We start from the raw sequence: 20,685 nt of genomic DNA, 5'->3' as shown, positions 1-20,685 counted from the left end.
GATTCTGTCATTCGTCTCCAGAAAATTGTCTAGAATGAAGGTCCTGAACCAGGTGGTTGGTAGTCGAGGCTCACGTGCCGGCAACACCCACCCCGGATTGTCAAACCCGAGGACAACTAGCGTCCGGGCAAACATGGCTCGTCCCACTTACTGGCAAGATTTTGAGCTTTATTTCGTCTGGTACTAACAAGAGAAGTGTGAATCTCCCCATGGGGAATGGTGCGGATCAGGATAAATACGACCGCTTCCCTCGATCAAAGTCGACATCTGCCCTCATCACTCACCCTTACCTTATCCAACTATTAACAACCTCCTTCACTTTGACAAGACTTTGATTACAATTACCATGTCACATGACGAGCTTAGGATCAAGGACTTGTGTCCTGACCTGGGCAAGCCTTGGTGGCGCGTCCCCCATCTTCTGAAGCTGAATGCCCTCCTGATCGCCCCCTTTCTGACAAGTTACGTCGGAGGTTACGACGGCTCGGTCCTTAATGGGATGCAGACAGTGCCTGTGTGGCAGGATGGTGAGTTTAGAGTGTTGTGTGATCAGTTTTTATACTGACTTCGCAGATTTTCACCATCCCAAGGGAGGCATCCTCGGTCTTATGGTGACCATGCAGGTCATTGGTGGCATTGCTTGCCTGCCTTTTGCACCTTTTGCAGCTGACATCTTTGGACGTCGTCACCCTGTTGCCTTTGGTTCGGTCTTGACCGTGTTCGGTGCTGCTCTTCAGGGAGGTGCCACCAACTTGGGCATGTTTATAGCTGGAAGATTCTTTATCGGCGTTGGAGGCAGCTTTGCGGCGGTTTCTGCTGCTCCACTAATTGCAGAGTTGAGTTATCCCACTCATCGTGCCATCTTTACGGCAGTGTATAACACCAGTTGGGTATGTTGGCAGCCCCTCATGCAGGATCGAACTAACAAGTCAACTAGTACCTTGGTTCTATCGTCGCTGCCTGGGTGACCTACGGAACGTTTGCCATGCCCAACAGTTGGAGTTGGCGCATCCCATCCTTACTTCAGGCTCTCGTCTCCGTCATTCAGATTTTCACCATCTACGTTGTGCCTGAGAGTCCTCGATGGTTGATTGCCAATGACCGAACCGAAGAGGCTTCTCGGATCTTGAGCAAGTACCACGCCGGATCTGACGAACCAAGTGAGCTGGTCCGGTTCGAAGTGGCTGAAATCACGGCTGCCATTGAGTTTGAACGTGCCAATAAGTCGACTTCGTTTTTGCAATTCTTTCGAACTAGTGGGTAATCATGCCATTTACGCACGAATGGCGCTAATTGCTTTTCAGAGGGAAACATCCACCGGTTCGCCATTACCGTGCTGCTTGGTTTCATCATTCGATGGTGCGGCAACAGTCTAATCTCTTCCTATCTCATTCTGATCCTCAACAACATTGGCATCACAGACCCAGAGACACAGAACTTGATCAATGGGGGTCTCCAAATCTACAACATGGTGGTTGCGACTACTGCCGCATGCCTGGTTGACCGCCTCGGTAGACGATTCCTCTTTTTGCTTTCGACAATTGGCATGATGTTCTCTTTCGTCATCTGGATTATCCTCTCGGCTCGTAACCAGCAACTTAACTACGAGAAGAAGGGTCTTGGTATTGGGGTTGTCGTCATGGTCTTTGTCTTTTATGCCTTCTACAACTTTGCCATGAATCCCCTTCCGATTGCCTACCTAGTCGAAGTCCTCCCTTACACCTTGCGAGCCAAGGGTCTAACCATCTTCAACCTAGCCCAGTTCTCCAGCTCTCTGTTCAACGGATTTGTCAACCCTGTCGGTATGGAGGCCTTGGGATGGAGGTATTATATCGTTTTTGCCTGCGCACTGGCTCTTTGGCTCATCATCATCTACTTCTTTTTCCCGGAGACCCGTGGTATGAGCTTGGAGGAGGTCAGTCAGGTCTTTGATGGCAAGGAAGCTTTGGCCCGTACCCACGATGTCAAGCAGGCCACGTTCGCCGAGGGAGATCATTTGGAACACATTGTGGGCAAAGAAGAGAAGGCTTGAAGGGTCTGGAGTTTAAGACATCACGATGTATGCCACGGATTGGGGGGATTCGGGCCATGCAGATAGTGAATTACCGAGGAAGAGAGTAGCTAGTACTGAATGAAGCTTTTTGAAGGACGCGACTTAATTACCATTCTTTCTCTGCAACGTGGACGGCCGTTGGATTAATTCACCCATGTTGTCAAACGAGAAACTGCAGAGCCGTTTTCGATCGAACCTACGTTGCCACGGCATTCACGCCCTGAAAGGGTAAAGCTTCTGTTAGTTGGATTGTGAGTGAGCGATGGGATAATGAACCACGAGGGTTACAGGAACATAAAGCGCTGCAAAGAGTTTGGCATATTCTTCGCTAAGGTTAGTCGTAAAAGAAAAATGTGAAAATAGTAAAAGAATAAGTATGGAAAGAAGATCCAAAATATTGTCGGTGATAATGCCTCCTCGCATTTATTGACTGCTCTGGGGGCCAGATCTATTGACGTCATTTGCGGCGCACCTAGTTTAGCCACATCTTTACACCGCCACAGAAACCTCAAGGGGCAATGAGCCAGAACAATCAGGCTGAAAGAAATCAAGCCTCATCAAACCCACTAAAACCCATGTGCTTTTCAGATCTAGCAGTTTCAACGGTTTACTGTCAAGGGAGTCCAATACCTGTCTCAACTCCTATTTGAAAGCTTCAAACTCATCTTCCTCTTTCTAAGATAAGTCAACATACGATGTCGAGCCTAAACTTCGTGTTAAAGTGACTTCTTGATAACAAAATGTTAGATGCGTAGGGTAGCTTAGCGATAGACTTCGACGATTTTGAAGGCAGGTGATTGGGTTGTTTCCGACCTGTGTCTGTCGGCCCGCTCTCGCTTGTGAACTCGGGAAACAGTCATGCCAGATTTATTCTTATTTAATGCATGCATAATAACGCATATGGTCAATGCACATAATTATTCGTCTCTTATTTCTCATTCCCCTTGTGCCGTCCTTGCCTGGTCTCCTCCTACTACTATACCTAAACTGTCTAAGGGCGATGGCCAGGCTCTTCTGAGCTGCCGTAACAGTCGGGCTTTGCTTACATGGCTGGGCCTCCCATGACTATAATTCCCTTCCCTAAGTTGAATTTGTTTGTCAATGGTTCATAGCCATCAAGTTCGGTCAATCTCTCGGCGACATTACATCAAGTTGGGGTACCCCGCACGACGATCCCAATATCCCTGCTCGCGGAGCAACCTCATCATCCCCAGACCTGTCACTGATATCATCCTAACCAAGCGCACCAATGATCTCCATCGCGAAACCTGGGGAACGTTTGCTAGATGGGTCTGAGGTCCCTTGCAAGTTCATCGCTGCAACTCTCGGCATCGTGACCGAAAGTCAACGTGCGACAGGCGCACCACTCACCGATTATCATGATTCAAGCGGTCCAATCTGCATGAACCAGAATCCTACAATGTGGACCGCCATGTGGTTGGCGGAAGTTGAACCAGTTCTTCCGTAGTACTAGGACAGGGCGCCCGACTACAATAGTATAAAGTCCAAGAAATGTTCACGCTTCAACTCTGTGCAACTCGGTCAGTCTCAAGCATCGACTCTCGTGACCATGCGGTTCAACCAGGTCTTCTTTCTTGCTGCCGCCCTCCCAGGGGTCCTCGCGGACAAGGGAGAAAAGGGTCCTGACAAGGATGGCAAATACTGGATCTCTGGTGACGGGATCGAGGCCGCCTTCATCCCATATGGTGCCTCCATCACCAACCTCCTGGTCAATGATCAATACGGAATCTCCAGAGATGTCGTTGCCGGGTTCGACAATGCAACCCACTACAGCATTGATGAGGCCCATCCTCACTTTGGTGGTGTGCCAGGCAGATATGCCAATCGAATTCGGAACAGCACGTTTGAGATCGACGGCAAGAAGTACAAGGTCAAGCCAAACGATAACCCGACACCCGAGGCTCCTGAGGGTGCAGACACCCTCCATGGAGGACCTGATGGATGGGACTATCGCAACTTCACTGTCGTCTCCCACACCAAGTCCAGCATCACCTTTTCCATCGTAGATCCAGACGGAAAAGAGGGTTTCCCAGGAGAGGTGGTTTCATACGTCACCTACACGCTTACTGGACGCGACTGGGATATTAAGATTGTGGCCCTGGCAACAACCAAAAAGACACCAATCATGCTCACCAGCCACACTTATTGGAATCTGGACGGCTTCTCCAACAACGAGACAAGCACGGTATCCAACCACACTCTATACATGCCCTACAGTGGCCAGCGTGTGGCTGTTGACAACATCCTCATCCCCAACGGTGACATTATTCCAAACAAAAAGGGATCTGCCAACGACTTCTGGAGTGAGCCCAAGCAGATCGGTGACCAAGAGAACAACTCTGAGTTGAAGGGCAACTGCGGTTTCAACTGCACTGGATATGGTATGTGATCTTGTTCAGTCTTAGGACAACCGTTAACATTGCATAGATACCTGCTACATCGTTAGCCGAGAACAACTTGGCAAGTATGATTGGCGAACTGAGGGCCCCGTGGCAACCCTCTCTTCATCTTGGTCTGGAATTCAGCTCGATATTTACACCGACCAAGACGCTTTTCAATTCTACAGCTGCACTCAACAAAATGGTGCCATTCCTCTCAAGAAGACCCAGGGACTTCATGGCTCGTCTGACTTTCCTCGCACGATTCCCAAGTATGGCTGTGTCGTGATGGAAGTGCAGGACTGGATCGATGGTATCAACCATCCAGAGTGGATGAGAGACCGAAAGCAGCTGTTTGAGCCTGGTGGTGATCCATATGTTCTGCAGGCTCGGTACTCTTTCAGCCTCAAGGGCAAGGCTTGATTGGCTCAGGACTAGTGCAATGTCGAGGTAACCTTCTAGAACTCTGAATGGAAGATGAAAGTTGTAAATATTGCTTGAATGTGCCTGGCACCTTATTCTGCAAGTCAATTGATGTAATTAATTCACAATCCTGGCACACAGAAGTATCTTAAATGTTCAATTGGTTCATTAGTTGTCATGTACAACGTACAGCGACCGTTATCTACATCTATTTACATGCATATCATTAATGAGTGGCTGGTATCTATTATCCGTCTAATATCCGATCCAATCCGTTCCTGTACCTGTCCCATCGTATAGTCATCCAGTAGTCGTCGTCTAATAAGTGTAAACGGGCTCAGGGCCAAGGTTGCCGTACTGTCCCGAGCCAAAGGGGTTGGAGGGGGTAACCTTCTGGCCATTGACATCAGAGACACCAAACCAGGCCAGCTCCTTGCCCTTGACAACAGTGATGACAGCAAAAGCGGGAGCGGGCTCAGTGACATAGCCCCAAGAAACCTTGTACTCGGAGCCATCGGTGCAAGGCTGGTCAGACCAGCTCTCAGTGGCGGCATCAGCACCAGGCATGCGGATGACTGTGCATCGTTCAGTCTTGCCGTCAGCCTCAATGGCAAAGTTGTAGTCGCATCCGGAGTTGTCCTCGCCACAGTATCGGGTCAGGTCCTTGATGGACCAAGACTCGCCGTCGACGGGCTTGGGGCTGGGGTAGGTGACATCGCCAGAGCCACCAGTGGGAGCCGGAGGGGCGGGAGGGGCCGCAGTTGAGGAGGCGACAGGGTAGGTAAAGTAGGAGGAAGGGCAAGATCCGGGGTGAGCAGGGTTGCAGCCTCCGGGAATGCCAGGGATAGGAGTAAAGGTTTCCTTGACTGTGGAAGTCTCCTCGACAGTCACTGTAACCTTGGAGTAGGTAAAGTAAGAGGAGGGGCAGGACCCGGGGTGAGCAGGGTTGCAACCACCAGGGATACCAGGGATAGAGGTGAAGGTCTCAACTGGAGCAGTCTGAGTGTAGGTGAAGTAGGAGGAAGGACAAGAGCCAGGGTGGGCAGGGTTGCAGCCACCTGGGATCTCAGTCTTGGAAGGCTGAGCCAGAGATGCAGTGGCACTGGCGCAGTACTCGCGGTTGCGAGCGTTGTCCTCGCCTACGCAAGCGGTAAGGGTGCAGCTGCAAGCAACCTCGGGGGTTCCAGCAGCGATGCAGGCCTTGTAAGCATCCTGGCACTCATCGCGGCGAGCGAGGGGAGCAGCAGAGGCAGCAGAGGCCAAAGCCAAAGCGACAACGATGTTGTTGATCATGTTGATGAGTAGAGTTGAGAGTGTTGAGTGTGTGAGTTGATGATGAGATGGATTGTAACTGAAGGAATCAGATGCGTTATATATACCTTTACTTGCCACAAGAAGCGGAACAGTACCGTAGTTTGAAGTCAACCCTCGTATCGGAGATAGTGTCAAGTCCCCATCGAGTGATTAGTTTACCAGCCATCAACCTCGCGAACAGGGCTGCATGTTTGACAGGTTGATGGGTCTGATGATATCATGGCCTGGACTGTGAGGAACCCTTCAGCTGAATTTACCGGGGGCAAAAGTCTTGGCTGCCTTCGTAGCTGGGAGCTAGAAGATGTTGGTCGTGAGAAAGTGGAAAGACCCTCAACGGGACGGGCCATTTGACGTCAGGATCATGCTGAAATAGCCTCAACTTGGGCACCGACCCATAGCCCTAATCAGGATTCTTCAACCTTAACCGTTGCTGGGTTAGCCACGCTGCCGAGGTCCCGATCACTCCGGACCCGCCGTCCTGCCAACCTCTTTGATCGGCGACGAGGCTCCACTAATACGAGGTCTGGATGTCTAACTTTTGCAGGACTTCACCGGAAGAGGTGATTGAGATGTTGTTGGGCTCCAACCACCGGGATTGAGATCATATTTCTTTGATTTTGGATACACGGATCGAATCAACGTGTCACTGTTCGGTGATAAACCGGTTCCAATTAAGAACAAGCACACGGCATCGTGGAGAGGTCTCTAGGGCAATTGGGCCGGTTGAGTAACAGCTAGCGCAGTCTAGACTTTCCAAGGGACCCGTCTTGATCGCTATCCCTTACATGAAGTAGCTGCATCTAAGGTCTTGACTGAAGGCTCGTATCGACTTTCATCGCATGATGTTTTGACACTAAGACCAATGCTACCGCCACCAAGCTATACGAGCATCACATACCAGAGAGAATAGATGAAAAGTAGTCGGTAGAATGTCGATACGAAAATTAGTGATATCGCACTGATCTCCCCGAGAGCCCGGCCTGTTCCGAGGTAGGCAAGCGAGATGCATATCGCTTAAGAGATTGGGCAACGGGGGCCAGTGTGTGTGTCATTGAGGTATCTGAATGCAAACTCAGCAGTCATGGCTTTTGGCAGTAATTGTCGACTTGTGGAGGTCAGGGACGCTATATCATAACTGTCTCGAAAGAACACAAGGCACATGTGTGTTGCTGCAGCTGAACTGCTTCACTGCCAATCCCGTGGCACGTTATCCTCGAAGATGCAGCGATCTTGCACCTTTGTTTTAAACCTACATCAAGGTTCTTTGTTCGTACAGAATGGGGTTACAGAATGATGCATGCAACCAGGCACTGTCGTTTCTGTGTGTTTCTTGTACCCTTGTAGATAGCAACAGCAAGGGACTCTAGCGTGAATCGGATTTGAATCGCCCCTGTCAATTGACGCAATGGTACGAGTAGAAAGCAGCCTATGTCTGTAGACAATGTTTAAATGTCACGTTGAGGGATTATTGTTGTTGATGAGCCTCACTTATCTTATCACCAAGAGAGTAACCCAGCGGATTAAGCAAATAATTGCAGAGTATTTGGTTGAAAGGTAGGTGCGAGGCCTGACGTTCTAAAGATATATACTAGGTAGTTTGGCAATAATCAGACATTACTTGTCCCAAGACAGACGCAGCCATGACAAGGATGCTAGAGAAGAATTATAGACAGCAACACCGAGACTCGCCGCCTCGTTCATTGGTGCGTAAGCCGTTAACCTTTTGTCAGCAGCCATAGAAAGTAGGTTATTCTAGGTAATGGCGTTTTCCGATTGGGGTTTCACCGTTTCATGCCGGCATGTGTCAATCACTGTCTTTTGTTAATGTGGCTGATGGCTTCTTTTGGAAGCGTCACCAAGCTTGCAAAAGCGAGTCAATCGTTACTTCGCAGCGATAAAAAATTGGATTTTGCTATCGGCCAGTCACTTCTCGTTACCTTTGTTTCTCTCTGGGCAGACCGCTCCTCTTACTCCTTGCTTCCGACAGGGGACCTGTTGCAGCATGTCTCTGTAATCTCAGATACGTACTCCAGCGCCCACTCTTATCCACGCGGCGAATATATGAGAGTCCTGAATCCCATTCTATCCAACATGCTTTCATTCAGCCGTCGGATCAACTTGAGCCTCATCTCGGCTCAGCATCCCTATCTAAGTCGGGATTTGTTTCCTCAATTGATTGGCTCATCACTGATTGGCTTCATTGATACTATCGGAACCGTCATGATGTGCGGGGTACGGATAGTGATGCCGAGTCGGATCTGTTACCGATCTTTTATATGAAGCCAACACCTCGCCTAATCATCACTCGCATTTCATCTTTCTGCATCCAACGAACATTATGGCCGAAGTCCACAAGTACCATCTCTTCCCGACAGACCTGGTCCCAAACTCACCACGACCTCTCCTCCAGTACAAGAATGTTCTGACCAAGCGACCTGATACTTCCCACTGCGACCCGACAGAGGTCTGGGACTTGTTTACCAAGAACGAATGGAAGGTCTCGTGGATATTCCGCTACGGAGCAACTCAACTGTCGCACTTTCACTCTCAGGCACACGAGTGTATGGCAGTTCTCTCCGGTACTGCCACAATTCGATTCGGAGTTGCCGATACCTCGGAGGATATGAAGGAGAATACATACGGATCTGCGTGGGAAGAGGGTGGCATTGAGTTGCAAGCAGAAGCTGGCGATGTATTCGTTATACCCGCCGGCGTGGCTCACAAGACATACAATGTCAAACCCGACGATGGCTTCAAGCTGTTGAGTCCTGGCGGTGCCCACGGCATCGAAGCCGACGACCCTAGAAAAGCCTTGTCGGAGATTAAACTGTCCGGCTACACCATGATGGGAGCGTACAATGGTGGCGACTGGGACTTTGTTCAGAGTGGAGGAGATTTTGAAAAGTCTTGGTCGGTTCCGAAGCCGAAGTATGACCCAGTGTTTGGACAGTCAGATCAGGGACTATTCAAGACATGGAAGGGAACTGGACGGACTCCCGAAGGTCTCGAAATCGCCTTTAAAGACGGTATCGCTGTTGAGAGTCCACTAGTTGTGTAATAAGAGCTACCACTTGCAATTCCTCAATTGATCATTAACCATTGCTCATGTAACGATATTGTGCTTTTTTGATACATTTGAAGCCCGACCCATGATGAGATAACTGAGCCAGAAGACCGCCCATGTAACGACCTACACCAACTGATCAATTTGCATGGCTCAAGCCTTCTCATCCGCCCTCTCAATTCTCTCCTCAGCCTTTTCATACTGATCCATGACCTTCTCCTCCACTACCTCATGGAACACATCAACCTCAGTTGAGGCAAACTTTCTGGCGCTGATACGCTTCTCAAACAGCACATCCAGCTCGGCGAATGACCGGCCATTGGGCTCAGGCAGTCGGAAGAAGGTGTAGACAATGCAGAGGAAGCAAATACCGGCCTAATCTGTTAGTAAAGAAATGCAACACAGGACGTAAACTTACCCAGAAGAAACCAGCAAAGTTACCCCAGTCCCAAGCAGTGGGATTGAGCATGTAGGGAACCAGGACGGCGTTGATGATGCTGACGATGTTGCTGAACTGGTCAGCACAATTTCTTAGAGACGGACAGACAACTTACTAAAGGATTCGGCCGAGCGCAACAGTCTTGATCTGAAGTCGTCGCGATGACAGCTCGCCGACCAAAGAATAACAGACAGTACCAACAGACAGCTGGTAGCAAAGAGCCCAAACAATCATGATGCTTCCGGTAGCCAATGACGCCTTATCTCTGCTGGACTCGGGCACAACACCCAGGAAGCCAAGGATAAGGAGCATGGAAAACAGGCCACAAAGACCGTACAGGTACAGAGTCCTGCGGCCGACCCCAGCAGTCATCAACGCCCAGGCACCAAACACACCAACCATGTTGATGGCATATTGACCAAGTGCAAAGGAGTAGGCATGCCTCGTCGACAGTCCAGCCTGTTCCAAGAAGTACGTCGAATAGTTGGAGAATGAGTTACCGCTAAGGTTTTGCATGGCCCAGCACATACAGACAATCTCTGTACGGCGAAGGTCAACGCCCTTGAAGCAGTCGAGATAGGATGAACCCGCTGTGACCTTTTCCTCTAGAGCTGTCGTGTGAACCATCATGGCAACGGTTTCATCTGCATCGAAATCTGTCTCCCGGTCAAGACTTGTGAGTCTCAACAAGGACTTTTTGGCGTCTTGAACACGGCCTCTGCGTACAAGCCACCAAGGAGACTCGGGAGCAAACCAAAGGCCGATAAAGAGAGGCAGAGGCCACATCCATTGGAGGCCATAGGGGATTCTGTAAGCCCACTGATCATCTCGGTCAATCATGGAATGAATGACTCCGATACCGATCTCTTGACCGAGTCCCCAGCAAAAGTTGACATATGTCGTGAGATATCCTCGAAGGGCAACAGGACAAACTTCAGAGGCATATGTGATGCAGATGGTTTGGAAAATGCCCCATGGGATACCACAGAGGATTTCGGCAGCCAACAGGGTTTGCACGTTCTGCGCCATGAAGAACAGAGTGATGAATCCTGACAGCCAGACGAGACACGCCATGACGGTGAAGCGGTAGCCGAACTTTTCAGACGCCCAACCGTTGATGAGCAGACCAATGATGGAACCACAGTTGGCACCCTGAGCATGTTAGTTAAGGCATTGACAGCAGTTCAAGACACATACGTTGCTCAGACCAGCCTGCCACGCGGCCGAGACTTGGTAATCGCCATTCTTGGTGAGATGGCCATACTTTCTGTTGAACTGAGGGAAGGCATCTATAATTGTGAGCAGCAGAACATTAACCAGCCGACATCTACTTACAGAAGTTGTTTACGAGACTAACATCGTAGCCTTCCATAACAATGCAAGTAGAAATAAACAAACTCCAAAAAACAGCCTTGGGATACAGCTTGATGCCCTGCATGAGGGTCATCTTCTGTTCCTTCTGAGCAGCAGAACGCGCATGGTCAATAACCGAAGCATGCGTCTTGCTTGGATCAGACCCAAGGCCAATCGCAGGATCAGGTGTCGACGAGACCGTCTCTTTGTTGTCTGCCATGGTGGACATGTGTGTACAGAAACACTACCGAGTATGTAACCTGGGGAGGAGGGGAAACACGGGGCCCCAGGTTTATTAAGATGTTGGGGAATGCTGGAGAAGATGTGCGTCGAGCTCAGGGATTAAAAGGACCAACTTCCTTTGTAGGACAAACCTCCTTTGCGAGGTGGGGATGTCGGCTGTGGGCCAATGTGCCGGTTTCTGACCGAGAAGGGGGAGAGATGTAACATGGGAAGGGCTCTTGAGTGGATGGAGCAAGCAGGCATCACGAGTCTTGTGCCTTGACGAGACGAGTTCATGCTGTTTCGCTGTCCTACCCATTTGTGAGCCGATGGTGGCCTTCCCCGGGTACTTGTCCGAAGCCGTCGGTCTTCTCTGCGAAAAACGCAAGGATTCTCCTCTTGGAAATGGTACGAGTCATATCAGGTGTGTGTTCTAGAGCATTCTGGAGAAATGAGGAGGTTAGGATAAGCTTGGCGGATCTTGTCCGCTCTACCGAGCTCAGCGATCAGCAATTCGTCTGCGAGCGGGGTCGGTTCCCCTCACTTGACTCAGTGATGCCTGTTAAAAGTGTGCCAGCCACCCTGTTATCTTTGGTCAAAATGTGAGCATCTCCCCATCTCTGCTCGGCTAGCTTGGTTTCTCGCCGCCAAGATCCAACGCCAAGTCTCCCAGCAATCAAATTTTGGAAAAAACCATTCGCTCATTTGATCATGAGGGGGCTTCTCCACCTCACCTGAGTCGTCACATGGCTCTGTGACGAACCATGCCCTTGTCGAGCACGGATAATGCTCCGCTGCGATAACACACTCATTTCGTCGGTCAGGACAGCGGACAAAGTTTAAGCGTAAATTTCATCTGCCGATCGTGTTTCCGACTGCTTTAGTACACGTACTTGAAGTACTTGTTCTCCAAGTCTGTTTCATCGAGCAAGCCCCTTCGCCATGCCTGCTCTTCATTCCCTGGCGCGTGCTCTGCCCTTCTAGACCTGTTCCTCGTCCAGAGCAATGTCCAGATACCCACAAGAGAAATGATTTGGGCCGCGATGCAGAAAAACATCATGCCAACCCCAAGCGGATACCATGGCTCTTGCTCAGTTCTGAAAAAGAACGGACCAACAAAGTTGCCAAGGCAGTAACCAATAAGAAGCATGGCAATTGTTGTAATCTTTTTGGTATGACCTGCTGTATTGGCTGTAGCGACCGACATGTTGAGAGTTCCGCTTGCCGTGTAGAAAAAGGTGACCCAAAGGCATGCTAGTCGGCCATAGGAGTTGTCTTGAGAGAGGAGGCGAAGACCCAAGACTCCTGCAAGGAATGGCATGAGGAACAGAATCATGATTAGGATGCGGCAGTTTTGGAAGCGTGTAGCACAGTAACTGCGACGGTTAGAATGAACAGACAGGGAGCTGCGCACTTACCAGGCCACTAGGCACGCGACCAGTTGAACAGCACCAGACGGCATCTGGTATAGAGTAGTGTGGAGCGTACTAAAGCCCGCTCCTTTGATGATGAGACCTTGGAACTACAGGGGTCAGTAAGTATGTGCGCCTTGGGAGTTGTACTTACAGCACTCAAACCTCCATTCGGCGAATTGCTTGTCAGTGCAAACGTGAACAACAGCCACGTCTTCAAGTCGAGCATCGCCTCCCGAAATTGCTTCATCTTGAACCGCTTATTCTCGATGCCTGTCGCGTTATCCTTGACACGCGCGACTGCATAACCCTTTTGTTCCTCAGCGAGAAACTTGGCACGCATTGGCGGCCCAGGCAGCATAAACCAGAGGAGAATGCCCCAAGCAAAAGTGATTGCTCCCCAGAAGATGAACAAAAGCCTCCAAGACGAGAGAGAAGACTTGATGTGTCCAATACCAAAGCTGGTAATTCCAGCGATGATGTAACCCACACCAGATGAACCAATCCATATCCCCATACGGAGGGGTTGCTCCTCTCGGGTATAGTACATACTGAACAGGAGCATGGTTCCTGGTTGGATGGCAGCTTCGAAAGCGCCGAGCAGAGTTCGAACAACAGCCAAGCTTTCAAAGCTATGAACTGCCCCATGACACATCAGGATGGTGCCCCATGTGACGACCTAGAAGGTTAGATGTTGTGATGGAAGTAGAGAGGGTACATACTGTGGCCGACATGAAATAGTTGATCGGTAAGCGCTGCAATAGCATGCTGGTAGGAAACTCCCAAAACATGTATCCTAGGTAGAATATCGCACTAGCCCATGAGAACTCAGTGCCTTTGAGGCCGATTTCTTGTCGGAGACCGAATACAGCTGCATAACTGATGGTGTTCTTGTCAATCGCCTGAAGGGTATAGGTCAAACAAAGCAGCGGCATCAACCGCATATCGATCTTCCATCGTATTGCCTTTGCAATTTCAGGATCGACTTGACCCTCGACCTCTTGGCAGAGGTTCAAGGCTTCTGCCGTTGAAGCATCGGTGATGGTTTCTGGCTTGGTGAACGTGCTGGCGCCAGTCTTTTCTTGCGACATGTTGGATTGAGTTGCATTCGACAAACCAGGAGCCGACCGAGTTCATATACGTCGAGATTGCGGGAATTATCTCCCTGGGTTTCAGTGACTAATGCCATGGGGTTCATCCCGCGTTGAAGATCGACAGACTCCCCGGTCCCGTCTTGAGTTCTTACTGGGTGAGATGCAGGATTCACTGAAATAGGTCTTTATCAATCACCCGTCCATCGTTTATCAATCAGCTAAGTGTGACTAGACTCCACCATCGCCGATTACGGACTATAAAGTGGTAGGACCAGCTATCTCTCTATGGTAGCCTCCACGCACACCCTTGTTGCAAACGCGGGATACTTGCAGATTTGGATTGAATGCCGCTAAGAATCGTCCCACGATCAACGTGGAAACGCCCGTGGAGTAGTATTGAGCATGGACAGCCAATTAGATTGATAAGGGGACGAGAATGTAGCCGACATGACTCCGTAAGATAGGTCGAGTGCATTTATGCAAGGTATGCCTGCATGTGGGTAGTAGTAGCCTATTGCCGTTCAACCGGCTTGGTAGAGGTGTACTTTGGGAAGAAATGAATGTAGGTAGGCTAATAAACTCTATGACAAGTCCTATAAGGCTGACGGGTTTGCACTGTTCTTTTGCGTTACTTTGTAGATGTGCCTGTCGTGTACAATGGCAACTGTAAAGGACTTGGTATGCACATGAGATAGTCGCATAAGGAGACACCGTTGCCTCCTCTTTTCTCACTATTTTTAACAGAGCAACTGAAACCGCACTGGAGGATAAGAACTCTGTACCAAAAAGCTTACATTTCGAACCCGGAAAATGAACGGAGTGACAAATTGACGACTGACAGTGACAACCCAGGGGATCGTTGTCATCTCGCCAATTGCCCTAACCCTGCAATCCTACGTCTGACTGGGATGACCCAAGTTAAGATGATGAGCTCAAGAGGTATAAGAGCCGTTAATGCAGCACCGAATGAAGATATCCGAAGTTGAGGAGGATTGTTTAGGTGAACTCAATAAAACATAATTAATGATCTAATGATACAATCCGTGTTCCCTATGTATCCGATCCTCATGCGCAATCAAGACTGCATGAAAGAAATAGAGCCGTATAGGGAATTTGACCCGTATTTGTTTCTATGACTACAACGCCTCCAACATCGTGTTCGCCGTTACAAGAAATGCACCCATGGCATGCGATTGGCCAACTCAGTCCTGGACACCAGAGGGTGTGTTGCAGAGAACACCTTGATCCAGCTGCAAGGCATTAGCACATGGTCCAGGGACACATCGGAGTACTTACAATGGGCAAAACGCAGCAGCGAGCTCGTTGGCCGATCTCTGCGCAGATGGCACTGAAGTTGTCGGCATCAGAGGGAGTTGAGGGAGCTAAAGGTCAGCTGAAAGTCTCAAAGGAGCAGAGATGTCTTACGATTGCCGCAGTCAAGATTGGCAAGCCCAAGGATATCGGTAGCGCAGCACTGGGACGTGCCGTACAAGCCAGTGCATGGCACATAGGTTTGACGCTTCTCAGGAGCTGGAAGGGCACAGACGATGCTGGCCAGAGCGAGAACGACGGGGAACTTCATGTTAGTGGTGTAAGTGTGAGAAGTGATGGATTGTTGCTTGAGTCTGGTGGTTTACTGAGTCGAATACTCGATATTTATACCCTTTCAATCTCGCCACGCAGGCCGGCAACATCAATGTCGTCGGCGGTTGGCTTGAATCTAAACGTCATTATCTCTTGACCTATATCCGATTCACCCATTAACAATTGAGAAGACGTAGATAATAGCTGGTTGTTATACCTACCACAAGAGAACCATGTCAATAACAGCAATAAAGTTGAACCGAAACCTGTTGTAGCGTTGCAACGGCGAGGTACAGAGGGGCAACCACAGCTGGGCAGGGGTTGTGAACCACGCTTGCATTGACGATCGCCGCTGAAATCCAAGTTTCAAGGCACACAGGTATCAATGGAACACCCAGAGAATCAACTACCATTGGCGGGTCCTCGGGGCGATCAGATGAAGCGAGTTCCAGCATCGGGACGATCAACGGTTTTGCAACGCCCCGCCAGAAGCGAGATGCAGGCGTGGCATCAGTCACTTATAGCACTTGGTCTTAATCCTATGCTAGATGGAGGAAACAGCTCGGATGACGTCTATGAAATTTGTATGCAGATATTGGCAAGTGTAAGGGCGACCAGGAATGACGTCTATGGATATAGACACTGTATTTAGATGCTGATGGCGAAATTATCTGACCCCCTACGACCGAAAGTGAAGAAATTAAAGAAAAGAAAAGACTATTATTGTCTCCTATGTGTCCCTGCGAGCACGTTAGACCGTCTCAAGCATATAGATGAATTCACAGCAACTTACTACTACAGCCTGGATCCTCAGCGCAGCCAAACTCCCCCAGACATATTTATGTACTTTGCAGTAGCTTTGCCATCGCCTTGTACCCTTTCCTTGCTGCTCTTGATAACGGCGTTTATTTGTGACTACCTTCGGCGTCGAGCAGCAGTTTGATGACTGCCTCGTGCCCGTTCTCTGCCGCTAATGATAACGGCGTCCGTCCGTGATTACCTATGGCGTTGAGATTGACTTTTCCGGTATCGAGCAGCAACTTGATGACTGCCTCGTGCCCGTTCTCTGCCGCGAATGATAACGGCGTCCGTCCGTAGACTTCTTCTTTGGCGTCTGGGTCGACTGTACCGGTATCGAGCAGCAGTTTGATGACTGCCTCGTGCCCGTTCTCTGCCGCGAATGATAACGGCGTCCGTCCGTAGACTTCTTCTTTGGCGTCTGGGTCGACTGTACCGGTGCCGAGTAGCAGCTTGATGACTGCCTCGTGCCCGTTCTCTGCCGCGAATGATAACGGCGTCTGTCCGTTGAGTCGTTCTTTGGCGTCTGGGTCGACTTTTCCGGTGCCGAGCAGCAGCTTGATGACTGCCTCGTGCCCGTTTTCTGCCGCGAATAATAACGGCGTCCGTCCGTAGACTTCTTCTTTGGCGTCTGGGTCGACTTTACCGGTGCCGAGCAGCAGCTTGATGACTGCCTCGCGCCCGGTCTCTGCTGCTAACCACAGCGGCATCCATCCGCCCTTTTCCTTGATAAGTAGACCTACCATTCCTTCTAGCTTCTCTATATCTCCCTTTCCCCAACGGCCGTGGCATGGGCAGGCCAATTCTGGGCAGTTCATGCTTCTCAATGCACTCTCAAAAGTCTCCATTGCTTTTCGGAAAGTTTCCCTTGCCTGACCATCTCTTTTCATGTCTTTTAATACCACTCCGGTGTCCCGTAACCTAATCACTTTGTTCAGACGATCTCCCAACTCTGCCTTTGGACACTTCGACATGAGGGTGCCCATGAAGTGTTCGTAGTCTTCTCTGCCCAGCGACTCGTCTGGATACATATCCCAGTCCCAGACAAGTAGGAAATCATGTGGGGATTCTTTTGTCAATCGTAAAGGTTCTGGATAGGGGTCACTGCTCGGACTTTGTAGGCCATTCAGAGGGGGAACTGCAATCATTACAACGGCCCAATAATCGCTGCATGGCCTAATGATTGTAGGCACTGACGCTCCTTTTAGAAGGCAGATAATATCTCCTTCCTGGACTGATTTCGCCGAGGCCTGGAAGGACCAGATAGAACCTCGCTCCTCAAAGCCAAAATCATGCTTCCGATTAATGACCACACGCTGTCTCTCTTCTCGATCAATAGTTCCTTGGAGTGAAGATACTTGGCCTAGAACGCAGCCCTTGCCTCTAATTACCGCCATCTCCTTGTCATCCCAAGTGTCCACAGACACCCGTTCAGAGAAGAAGAAGTTGACGAGTTGCGGCAAGAGTTGTCCCCATGATATCTCATAGTTGGCCGATAACCCTGCGATGCTAGGATCATCAGAGCTCATGCCGAGCAAGGCATAAACCTTGTCGCGGCGATCAGTAGCTTTGTGAGTATGGTACATGTCTACCAGTTCACCTAGAGAGCATATGTCTAGGGAAAACCTGCCTAGCTGACTAGTTGCGCATCTAGACCGGAAGGCCGCACCCCTTATGAGGTAGGCTATCGAACGGATCAGAGGCCGTAGGTCTGGATGGGTTTCATATGACAGGTCCAATGCACTTAGGCCTGAACAGAACGCATATCCGTCAATCTCGGTGGGACCACATTTGATGAGCACATGTCGGGCTGCAGCAACCTCCTGAAGTACCTAAATCGACTTTGTCAGTAATCTATGTTCGTATTGGTGAAGGCCTGTTTCCTAACCCAGATGCGTGTAAACCACTGTCTCTCGAGCAGTCTAAGGATTGCGCTTTCGTTGATTGAGAGCTTCGTACGCTGCTCTGCCGCGATACGTACATCTTCAAGTGCTTGACCGCTGTCGGGTGTCGCTTCTCCAAGCCAAACAATTACGCCACTTGCTTTGGCATAGATCTTCGCCATAGACTGGACCTGCTTTCCCTTTTCCTTCGGGTCTTGTTGGTTGATGCAAACAGCATCTGCCCATATGGTTCGTTCAATGGAGCAATCTCGAAGATGTGATAGCGCCGCGTAAAGATTTTCCCCGACGGGCAAGTCGCAGCTGTCTATAGAGAGAGACCGAGGCTTGACCTCAGAACCCCACACGTAGGATAGAGCCTCGTACGGACGAGTGCTTCCGGAGTCCGCTAAGGCGCAGTCAAAGAGCTGACATTGTATGGGGGCATGCTCGTCTTGATGCGGCAATAGCCGAAGCAAGCGAACACTGCCCTCCGGCAAAGAGGAGTAACAGTACAAGGACGGTGGAAGAGACATGGCATACCGGAGCTCGAACCTCGAACTACGGGTGTTGAGATTTTTGAAGGTGTGATTGTTGATGAGACAGCATGCGGGGTTTATGCATGCGGGGTTTATATGCGGGAGGCCTCAGCCCATGTAGCAAGGCGCAGCTTGTGAGGCCAATAGGAAGGTGCAACTGCGCCAGGCGAATCGCAGGGCTGTGCCGTGTTGGAAGTGCAAATTTCAATGCAAAGCAGGAAAGACAGGGATAACAGGCTGGCACGATTTGACTTTGTTATGCATAGACGGCGGGTAGCTTACATTGAGTAATTCTCCCGCTACTTTAATAAAATCGACTTGTGTCCACAACAAAGATGCTCAAATCCCGAACAAAAGCGCCTCTATTGATATGTGATGCCGCAGGTTCACTTGAGAGCCTCCCAGGGGTCAATCCTTTCTGTTGGCAACTCTGGGACAAAGGCCGATTCAAGAAAGAAACCATTCTGCAAATATACGAGCACATGCGTGACTCAACGTTAATAAAGACGAAGACTTATCAACAAGTTCAAGATGTGAATGTATATGTAAAGGTCTCTAAAAATATCACAAAAAGAAAAGCTCAAGGTCTAGCTGGAGAAGTATACCATCTACTTAGGTAGTAAAGTAGGTAGTGAACAACACTTAGCGAAACGCTCACAAGGATCAGCCCATCGGCGAGTCGCTTTACCTTGCAGGCAAGTCCCCATCGCTGGGTAGATAACACAGTCCTGGGTGAGGCAGACAAGCCTTTAAACATCCCAGGTACTGTAGACAATCTCAACAAGCCCATACCCTTGCACCGGCTTGGAATGAACATTGCCACTGAAAGTGATGAATCCCTCATATGCAGTCTGAAGAGCGTCCTCGCCGACCAGTTCCTGATCCTCAGTGTAGCTGCTCAGCTTGAAGTCACCGAAACCACTGATCTTGAGCTTCCAGTCCAGAGGATACGTGACACGGCCAGTAGCAGACTCGTATTTCCTCCTGTAAATGGGCGTAAACTCGAGTGGCAGGACCTGAGTTTCGTCATTCACGCCTCGGATGGTTGCAAACCGTGTCTCCATATCTCTGAAGGGATCCGAGAAGATCCATGCACTGATCTTGTACTCTGTCGAGGGGATATGAAGCTGGAACCAGGTCCAGTTGGACGGGCTGGCTGCGGTGTTTCCCCATTGACGGTCGTACCAGGTATGCGACTTGGAAGGATCAATGGCAAGCTTCTCGCCGTGGGCAGTCAGGGATCCTTCTGTCTTGGCGCTTGGGAGGCCGAATTCCCATGTGAGGCCCTCACCGAACTGGAAGGTTCCAGCACCTCCATTGGCGACGGCACCAGTGGTGGCATCGTAGGTAATGTCGAATGTGACATTATCGTGGTTGCTGTATGAGCGCAGCTTGGACAAGTTGTCTTCGCTCTCACTCTTGATCCCGTTGTTGCCCACGCTGACGTCGAGGGTGGTGATATTTGGAGTGCCGCTGCCCACCTTGACGTATTGGTGGTATTCATTGGTTTCAAGGTTCAAAGTCGAGGCCCGGAAGTAGGTGTATACCGGATTGTCGAGATAGTGGGCGAGGACAACGTATTGCTCGTTGTTGGTGGTGGTGATATACGAGCTTGACCACCAGGATCCGCCAACAGAGTTCGGCTGAGATTCGCTCAGTCCGTAAACTATGGGGATGGCATTCTATCATAAATCGCCAGTTAGAGTTGATCAGTATTAGGAGTTTGGCGCACACTAACAGTCCAGATTGTGTTGGCATTCTCGGGCTTGAACGCGAACTTCTTTGGCACGCTCTTGGCTTGGCCAATTGCTGCCGCGGCGAGGCCGGTAGCAAGAACAAAGGAGGCTCGCATACTGGAGATGATAGTGTGTAAAGAAAGTTACAATTGAGGCGAGTGATTGATGAGATGGTCTCAAGGAACGAACGCCCAGATTGCCTCTTATATACCCCCCTGATGGGCCAACATGACGACACTTTTCTTCGGTACTTCGCTCACATTGACCTCTAAGCCCCCGTGGTATGTAAGCACTTCATGGCAAAAAGCCGTGATTCCGTTCGCGAAACAATCCCGTGTTCCGCATATATAACCCTCCTTCGCAAGTTTACGATCT

At 50.0% G+C, this 20,685-nt stretch overlaps 8 protein-coding genes across 8 annotated transcripts; 3 read left to right on the top strand and 5 right to left on the bottom strand.

The window, feature by feature from the left end:
- Window positions 1-346: 346 nt before the first annotated feature.
- MRS44_014979 (uncharacterized protein) lies at window positions 347-2,032 on the top strand (the record flags this gene model as incomplete). Its single annotated transcript, XM_046282386.2, has 4 exons — window positions 347-527; window positions 574-890; window positions 938-1,256; window positions 1,305-2,032. The coding sequence occupies 4 exons, from the start codon at window positions 347-349 to the stop codon at window positions 2,030-2,032; spliced, it is 1,545 nt and encodes a 514-aa protein (XP_046128075.2).
- Window positions 2,033-3,302: 1,270 nt separating this feature from the next.
- Window positions 3,303-4,875, top strand: MRS44_014978 (uncharacterized protein; the record flags this gene model as incomplete). Its single annotated transcript, XM_046272270.2, has 3 exons — window positions 3,303-3,490; window positions 3,551-4,455; window positions 4,502-4,875. 3 exons carry the CDS (start codon window positions 3,303-3,305, stop codon window positions 4,873-4,875), a joined length of 1,467 nt encoding a protein of 488 aa, XP_046128074.2.
- Window positions 4,876-5,193: 318 nt separating this feature from the next.
- MRS44_014977 (uncharacterized protein) lies at window positions 5,194-6,168 on the bottom strand (the record flags this gene model as incomplete). Its single annotated transcript, XM_046277269.2, has 1 exon — window positions 5,194-6,168. The coding sequence occupies one exon, from the start codon at window positions 6,166-6,168 to the stop codon at window positions 5,194-5,196; it is 975 nt and encodes a 324-aa protein (XP_046128073.2).
- A 2,359-nt stretch (window positions 6,169-8,527) lies between these two features.
- Window positions 8,528-9,247, top strand: MRS44_014976 (uncharacterized protein; the record flags this gene model as incomplete). The annotated part of the gene is made up of 1 exon (XM_046280220.2): window positions 8,528-9,247. The coding sequence occupies one exon, from the start codon at window positions 8,528-8,530 to the stop codon at window positions 9,245-9,247; it is 720 nt and encodes a 239-aa protein (XP_046128072.1).
- A 159-nt stretch (window positions 9,248-9,406) lies between these two features.
- Window positions 9,407-11,265, bottom strand: MRS44_014975 (uncharacterized protein; the record flags this gene model as incomplete). Its single annotated transcript, XM_046277268.2, has 5 exons — window positions 9,407-9,628; window positions 9,672-9,762; window positions 9,808-10,844; window positions 10,890-10,981; window positions 11,028-11,265. 5 exons carry the CDS (start codon window positions 11,263-11,265, stop codon window positions 9,407-9,409), a joined length of 1,680 nt encoding a protein of 559 aa, XP_046128071.2.
- Window positions 11,266-12,147: 882 nt separating this feature from the next.
- On the bottom strand, window positions 12,148-13,770 carry MRS44_014974 (uncharacterized protein; the record flags this gene model as incomplete). The annotated part of the gene is made up of 4 exons (XM_046277267.2): window positions 12,148-12,643; window positions 12,686-12,789; window positions 12,834-13,358; window positions 13,402-13,770. 4 exons carry the CDS (start codon window positions 13,768-13,770, stop codon window positions 12,148-12,150), a joined length of 1,494 nt encoding a protein of 497 aa, XP_046128070.2.
- A 1,205-nt stretch (window positions 13,771-14,975) lies between these two features.
- On the bottom strand, window positions 14,976-15,355 carry MRS44_014973 (uncharacterized protein; the record flags this gene model as incomplete). Its single annotated transcript, XM_046281559.1, has 3 exons — window positions 14,976-15,023; window positions 15,070-15,155; window positions 15,199-15,355. The coding sequence occupies 3 exons, from the start codon at window positions 15,353-15,355 to the stop codon at window positions 14,976-14,978; spliced, it is 291 nt and encodes a 96-aa protein (XP_046128069.1).
- Window positions 15,356-16,262: 907 nt separating this feature from the next.
- MRS44_014972 (uncharacterized protein) lies at window positions 16,263-20,426 on the bottom strand (the record flags this gene model as incomplete). The annotated part of the gene is made up of 4 exons (XM_046278868.2): window positions 16,263-17,987; window positions 18,044-18,596; window positions 19,367-20,256; window positions 20,313-20,426. The coding sequence occupies 4 exons, from the start codon at window positions 20,424-20,426 to the stop codon at window positions 16,263-16,265; spliced, it is 3,282 nt and encodes a 1,093-aa protein (XP_046128067.2).
- Window positions 20,427-20,685: the final 259 nt, after the last annotated feature.

This window comes from Fusarium solani, assembly GCF_023522795.1.
Source record: "Fusarium solani strain SB1 chromosome Unknown bctg00000010, whole genome shotgun sequence".
In the NCBI taxonomy this organism is placed as follows: Eukaryota; Fungi; Ascomycota; class Sordariomycetes; order Hypocreales; family Nectriaceae; genus Fusarium; species Fusarium solani.
The sequence above is the reverse complement of the archived record's forward strand: the minus strand, read 5'-3'. Positions and strand labels throughout refer to the sequence as shown.